This window comes from Papaver somniferum, chromosome 8, assembly GCF_003573695.1.
Source record: "Papaver somniferum cultivar HN1 chromosome 8, ASM357369v1, whole genome shotgun sequence".
NCBI classification, from domain to species: Eukaryota; Viridiplantae; Streptophyta; class Magnoliopsida; order Ranunculales; family Papaveraceae; genus Papaver; species Papaver somniferum.
In genome coordinates, this window is record NC_039365.1 from 142,462,536 (window position 1) to 142,470,251 (window position 7,716).

At 37.9% G+C, this 7,716-nt stretch overlaps 1 protein-coding gene across 1 annotated transcript; it reads right to left on the reverse strand.

The window, feature by feature from the left end:
* Positions 1–4,923: 4,923 nt before the first annotated feature.
* LOC113306119 lies at positions 4,924–7,205 on the reverse strand. The gene is made up of 5 exons (XM_026555096.1): positions 7,096–7,205; positions 6,430–7,019; positions 5,700–6,259; positions 5,324–5,606; positions 4,924–5,021 (listed from the first exon to the last, which is right to left on the reverse strand). Exons 1-5 carry the CDS (start codon positions 7,203–7,205, stop codon positions 4,924–4,926), a joined length of 1,641 nt encoding a protein of 546 aa, XP_026410881.1.
* Positions 7,206–7,716: the final 511 nt, after the last annotated feature.

A 7,716-nucleotide genomic window follows, 5' to 3' on the forward strand; every position in this document is an offset into this window, starting at 1 on the left:
AATATATAAATGTATTAGTTCATGAGCAAACCGATTTTAGAACTTTAACCACTCAAGTATGCATACGGGTACCATACCTAAGTAGCCCGTCTGAGTTTGGGTTCACCAGTATGCGAACGGCTACACGTACATTAGTACACTTCCAAAGCCCATCAGAAATTCTCGGACCTATACCTTACGCAAGTATGCGAACCGGTATGTGTACTTGGTACCCGGAATTCCACAACTACAAGTACGCATACGGGTATCCATACTATAGTTCCGGTTATGGATCACATACATGCAAAATGCGTATTATGTTCATAATCCAATAGTTCTAAACTCTATTTCAATCATTGAAACTTTCTTAGAGGATGACAATAGTCGTTTTCACACACTATTAGCATCGAAGCAATTTTCAAGTTATTGAAATAATCATAACGAACCATTACAAATCTACACCAAATTATTGTATCACACAAACCATGTAAGATGTTACTCGGCATTTTTCACATGACCATCTTTGATTTTCGTCAAGAATATGAAATGAACTTGTTTGAAGCGAAAGATTACCAACACATATTTCGAGAAATATGTAAGCGAGATAAACTCAGCTCGAAATATCAAATGTGCATAATCGAATACTATATAGTAATACGACTTTTGTCTCAATATAGGAGATAGAGTAGAAATAGACTTTCCAAATGATAGATGAATTTTAGTCTCCAGTACCTTTTGTTGATGTAGTTCCACAAGATCTCCTTAGTAGTTCTTCGTCTTCAATTGATGAACGTCGTGAAGTCTAATGCTCAACTACACAATCTATCCTAGTCTGAGACATCAGTATAAGTAGACTAGAAATTCAGACTTATAGTTATGATCACTAACATTGACAAACAAGCTTGAGATTGTAACGCTTGAGAGTTCGACCGAGCAGTGCTCTAACAGACTCCACCTACCTCGGATTTCGCAAAAATTAATTTTTATGCTGGTTTCTCTAAAGACGATAATACTATGGGTTCTGGTATAATTCAGATTTATGGTGCATGTACCTTCCTTGGAATATATTGTATTCCGGGAGTTATGGAAGATGAGGAACAAGCTGAGGCGATAGCAGCATTTGAGTCAATCAAGTGGGAGAAACAAATAACATTCAGAAGCTGCATCTAGAAGGAGATTGTCTGAATGTAGACTTGGCTATAAATGGTAGTTAGGTTCTCTTGGATGGACAAATAATTCCATTATCATGGATTTTAAGGAACTATTAGTTATTTTCTCTAGTTGGGTGTAACATAGACCTTCATATGTATAATACACCTATTTTCCTTTGAATCGAATGTCTATTAAATGAGTGATGTTTCACCCGCGCTGAATCCGCGCAAAATACGGTTTCAAAAAATTACCGCGTCCAATCAGTCATTCAAGAAGAAAAATATGGATTAGGGCGAGTACAATCCAGGACTCGGTGTTTTGCTCAAACCAACTTTTAACGAGGATGCTAGTTCAAGAAAAAAACACACGTGAACTGTTGATGAGTGCTAAAAAGTGCATATTTCTATATATTTTTCTTGGCATTTAACTCATCTTTTGTGCATTAATTCTACATTTTATCCCATATTCTGTATTTTCATTGTTTTCAAGAATAAATATTTTTCTTACTTAATTTTGCATTTTTAGGTAATAAATAAAGTTTGGATGAATAGCAGAGCGGAAAAGAGCAGAAAAGTAGTGAAAAGCCGGGAGGAATTACACAAGGAAGCCGCGAAGAATGTTGTGCACAAGACCAAAAGGCTAGAAGTGGGCTTGAAGAAGAAGAATTGTTCTTAAAGAAGATATGGGCTTGACATACCCAAGGCCCAAAACCCTTACCCAAACCCATTTTCTATATCCATACCCGCCTCCATTCTCAGCCGTTAGATCGGATCCATCTCACCATCCAATGGTCGCTTCTTCATCGTTCATCAACATCTGAAGTCCCTGCAAAACACCATAGTACCTAAATTCCAAGCCTTCAGATTAGATCACATTTAGATCCTACGGTCGATTCTTTGCCTGCCCATCAAATCTCGATACTTCCGCTTAACACTACAGCACCTAACCTCGATCTTCGCCGTTAACTTTGTTGTATTTCACAATCCAACGGTCGAAGTGATTCATCTCTCATACCACCGTTATATCTACCAACCATCTTCACATCCAACGCGTCTCCTCGCTAGACATCAAAGTTTGATGCACCCGCTCAACACCTTAGGCATCGAACCCATCGACCTCAAGCCAAACACCCTCTTCTTCCCAAATCATTTTCTTTCCCCAAAACTTCTTCTCCACCACCATACCGCCTGCAACTCCACTGCCACCACCATCTCTTCCATCACCACCTCGATCTTCACCATCTCGATTCTCTCGACCAAATCAGAGCCATCACCATCATCCAGCTCCCTAGTATTTCCCTTTCTTGTTCTTAGCATCAACCCTAGGTGCTACAGATAAGAAAGAGAAAAGCTAGGGCATCAGTAGACGCAATTGGGAGCAGTTCGAGCTGAGGAGGAGCAGAGGGAACATCAACAGGGCATGGGTCGAGCAGAATTCACACATGGGTGAGAGAATTTGATTTTCCCCAAATCAATTTAGGGTTTTCAAATTTTAGGGTTTCTCAAAATTAGGATTTTGTTGTAAACTATAAGTAGGAACTGATGTAGGATGTTAAAGGGTGTTCTTGGTTAGCCGAGATACCCCCTAATTGGGTTAATTTAATTCTCAAGGTTAATTTAATTTCACTGTTAATTTTTAGGGTTCTTCATTTGCTGCCACTGTCCAAATTTCAATTCCATACTTTATTGTTTAATTCCATGTTTAGGTTAGTTTTAATTTCAAATCCAGTTAATTTCAATTTTCAATTTTATTCTTAGTGTTTGCTGTTAATTGTCTGTGTTACTGTTAATTTTATTTTGTAAATTTTGTTAATGTTTCATTGTTTAATCTATGTTAGGATAGTTTAATTAGAATGTTTCACTGTTTAATTTCACTGTAAATGCTCCTGATTTGTGTATGTTACTATGTTATCTCTGTGATGTTTACTGTTTTGTGTGAATGTTAGGCTAAAGCCTTTGAAGCATTGGATTGATTGAGCAGTGGGGAGAAACTAGTGCTCACTAGTGACTGTGAGCAAACTGGTTCTCTTCCCACTCTAGTTGTATGCCTAGGCTCTCTTGTTTTGTCAACTGTTAGCTTCCCAAATGTTAGGATTAGTCTACTGTTGTGTGTCAATGCTAGGTTAGAGCCTTAGAGCATTGAGTTGATTGAGCAGTGGGGAGAAACTAGTGCTCACTAGTGACTGTGAGCAAGCTGGTTCTCTTCCCACTCTAGATGAATGCCTAAAGCCATTGCCTTGGCTTTGCTTTTTTTTTCCTTTTTTTTACTTCACTGTCTTCTTCACACCCCTGCCCTTGGCTTAGGCCTTGGTTCCATTGTTCTTGTTTAGTTTCATTGCACTGTCACTTTTCCTCATTCCTTCACTGCCACTGTTTTACTTTCACTTGTCCTTCATTTTGTTTGCTATTTTCTCCTGCTACTTCAACTTCTCTTGCTGCTGCTGCTTTCCTTCCTCTTGCTACTGCTGCTGCTGCTCTGCAACCCTGCTACTGCTGCTGCTGCAACTGAGCTTGGCTCACAGCACAAGCCCAGCTCATCATTAGGTTACCAAGGCCCAGCCACAGTTTAGGTTAAGGCTCAAAGCCCAGTTCAGTCTTGGATTAATCTAGAAGCCCAATTCAGTCAACTGTGGGCTTAATCCAAAAGCCTAAACTCAAAATCCCAAGACCAAATCAATTGAGTCCATTCCATTGCACTTCAAAGGTCAAGCCTAGTGCATTTCAAGATCAACTGAGCCCAAGCTCAGTTCACTTCATTATCAAACAAACCCATAATTCATTGGTACCCATATCCCTTTTGGTATTCAAAATCCCATTAACCATTCAAAAATCCAACAACAAATTAGAGCCCAAAATAGCTAGAAAACTACAAAACACACCCAGTCTCTGTGGATCGACCCGTACTTGCACGAGCTACAACTGACGACCGTGCATTTGAGGTATTACTGTAGGCCCGTTTTCATTTCGCTTCAATTTTATACGCTTTCCCGGGCCCACCAACTGTCTAGTTCATTATTAGGAAATAACAAAGAAAAATTCAACTTCGTTTAGACAATACCAAATTTATTAGGTTCGAGACACGTATTTTTAAAAGCGAGATATATTTGTTTCAAAAAATAGAATAAACAAAACATTCAGAATTTAAGTTTTACTTCACAAACAGAGTTACAAAAGAACCCACATTTGGAGGATACTTTTTTTTCAGTGAGCATTATTTTTTAATACCGACTGCAATATTCGACATTGAATAACTATGCTCACTTTCGGAAAAAATTTCCACCTTTTGTGCTTATGTTACCTACAATTCTTACTCGAAAAAAAGGTATGAATAAAATTAAGATAAATACAACAAACACAAAAATATATTAAAATTTGAAATAATTATCTTCCAAATTTAAACAACTAGTAGATAATTGACTTTACTTTTATAATCAGAATAATTGTACATGGGATGATGAGACTATGGAAATATCATTAATTCTTCGACCTGGAAAATTATTAGTTAGTAAATATGACTGCAAATGTTAGAGACTATATACTCCATTTATTTTTCCAAACATGTGTAAAAATTTATGCGAGTCCTAACAAGTCTTAACAATCACATGGACTTCGACTCAGCCTATATTATTTGAAACGATACTACTTCCTCCGTTTCAAAATAATAAATTGGTTTTATGTGTAAATTGTACGACACTTCCCCCTACGTGGTATATCTCTATATTCCATCTGTATCTCAACTCCACTCATTCATTTTTTTTATTTTTATTTTTATAAGCAAAGGCCTTCAACAAGGCTAATGGTCCTCCTCAACTGTTGGAAGAATCCAAACAGGGGGTTTAGACCAGTACATGGTAGAATTGTTTTGCTTATCCCACAGAGCAAGCTCATGAGCTACAGAATTTCAAACTCTAAGTTGAAAACTAAAAGTACAAGCAGATAACTTAGTAGAGAAAAAGAGAATGTCTTTAAAGATAGCATTCGTCCTTGTGTCCCCATCGAAATTCCCAGCTGAAAATTGGTCGATTACAGCTTTCGCATCACTTTCTATTATGATGTGAGATAGATGTTGTTCCACATATTTCTTTAGGACTGCCCAAATGGCTCTTGCTTCAGCTTCTTCAGCGGAGTGAACATTAAAAACTATGGAAGCACAAAAGGTTGCTTTTTTTTTTGTGAAGTCTCGCATCACATACCCTGCACCATTTGCTCCAGAGACAATATCAAAGGCACCATCAATATTACATTTAATCTAACCAAAAGAGGGGGGATCCATTTATCACAAATAATGACAAGCATGGTAGTGAGGATAGTCAGACTAGGATTCCTAGACTTCCTAGTGAGAAGCATAGCTCTAGCTCTAGCTAAGACAGCAGTGAAGTTCTCCTTAACTCCTCGGTAAATGAGGTTATTTCTACTGGCCCAGAGAGACCATATGATAGCCACAAAGAGACATTGATCATCCTCAGGCAGTTTAAACTGAGTATCAATTAACCAGAAGAGAAGCCAGACAATAAAAGATTTGTTCTGAAAAAATTGAGTGTTGATATTGAAGTTATAAATGAACCAGACCTTATTAGCAAAGGGGAAAGAGACCAAAGCATGCATAATAGTTTCCCGAGGATCAGAACACCCAGGACAATCCACACCATGCATAGGCATTCTAGTGTGAAGGACAATTCTGGAGGGCAAAGCATTTCTAGATGCTCTCCAAAGAAAGACCTGAATTCTATAGGGTACTCTAACTTTCAAAATACACCTCCAAAGATTTTTACAAGGGGAAGGCCTAATGCCTCTGAGCCCCAAATAGGCAGATTTAAAAGAAAATTTGCCATTCTTTGAAAGATCCCAAACCCTCCTGTCAGGAGTACAAAGCTGGCTTAAGGAAATGGAGATAATCTTCTGGACAGAAGCATTATCAAAATGGGTGTTAAGTCTAGACACATCCCAACTTCTAATTTGGGAATCAATAAAATAAGCAACTTTGATACTAGGATCAGGAGGGACAAGAGGGTTGGGTGTGGCAGAACCCAAATAAGGGATCCATTTATCACACCATGGGTAAATGAATTGACCATCCCCAACAATCCAGGAAATAAAGGTTTTATAAGTTCCTTGATAGCATGCAGACACTTCCAAATCCAAGAGCAATTGGCAGTGCATTTAGCATTTAAAAAACCAGCTTTAGGAAAATATTTAGCCTTAAGAACAATGGCCAATAAGAAATTAGGATTTTATAAGATTCTCCAGGTCCTAGCAAGCATAACTAGATTGTTTAACTCAGCCTTTCTGAACCCCATACCTTCTCCAGCTTTGGGGGAGCATAAGATATCCCAACCAAGGAGGTGCAGCTTTCTATCCTTGGGATCTAAAGTTTCACCCCACCAGAACTTGCAGAGGTGAGAATCCATTTGTTTACAGAGGTGTTTAGGAATAAGAAAGGCTCCCATTTGAAAAAGAGGAATAGCTTGGCCTATGTGCTTGATAAGAGTAGTTCTGGCAGCTTGAGATAATAGCTTATGAAGCCAGATAGAAATCCTGGCATCAATGGCTTGGAGAATACCCATATGGGTCTGGATTTTAGAGGCTTGGAAAACAGTGGAAGTTCCAAGATATTTTTCTCCTAAATCTATGCTTTGGATATCCAAAGTATTGGCCAAAATAGCTTTCTTATGTTCAGGAATCTTCATGCTAAACAAAATACCAGATTTTTCAAAATTGATTTCTTGCCCAGAAGCTATGCAGTACTTTTGGAGATAGTCTTTTATGGCATGAAAGTTTTTTTCAGTAGCTTTAGAAAACAAGAGAGAATCATCAGCAAACAAAAGATGAGTCATTTCAGGAGCCTCTTTACAGACTTTAATGCCTTCTAAGGTCCCATTTTTATGAAAGCTATCAATGTAAGAAGATAGGGCCTCAGAACAAATGATATAAAGATAGGGAGAGAGGGGATCTCCCTGCCTTATACCTCTCCCAGGTTGGAGAAAAACCAGTAGGGCTACTATTAAGAAGAACAGAATAGGAAACTGTAGAGACACACTGATTTATCAGTTTAACCCAATGGTTAGACAAACCCATTTTAGTTAATACTTTTTCAAGAAAATTTCATTCAAGCTTATCATAGGCCTTAGACATATCAAGTTTGATGGCAGCTATGCCCTCAACCTTATCATTATGATTGACAGCATAAATGACCTCATTAGCTAGCAAAATGTTATCAGAAATACTTCTCTTGGGGATAAAAGCACTTTGGTTTTGAGAAATGATATTGTTCATAAAGGGTTTCAGCCTATTAGACAAAGTTTTAGAAAGAATTTTGTAGATGAAATTACAAAGACATATTGGCCTATACTGAGTAACCAATTCAGCAAGAGGGACTTTGGGGATAAGTGCTATATTGGTATGATTAAAAACCTTGGCAATGTTACCAGTTCTAAAGAAGGTTTGAGTCATATCAACAACAGCTTCTCCCACAATGTCCTAATATTTTTGATAAAAAAGGCCTGTAAACCATCGGGACCAGGAGCCTTTCCCCCCATTTGGAAAACAACATTCTTATTTTCCTATGGAGTCAGAGGCATATTTGAAG

Coding starts and splice junctions, on each gene's coding strand:
- LOC113306119 (XM_026555096.1), bottom strand. CDS start 7,205: ATGGGTTTGTCTAACCATTGGGTTAAACTGATAAATCAGTGTGTCTCT. Junction 7,020..7,095: donor TTTTCTCCAACCTGGGAGAG/GTATAAGGCAGG, acceptor TTACATTGATAG/CTTTCATAAAAATGGGACCT. Junction 6,260..6,429: donor CTCCCCCAAAGCTGGAGAAG/GTATGGGGTTCA, acceptor TGGATTTGGAAG/TGTCTGCATGCTATCAAGGA.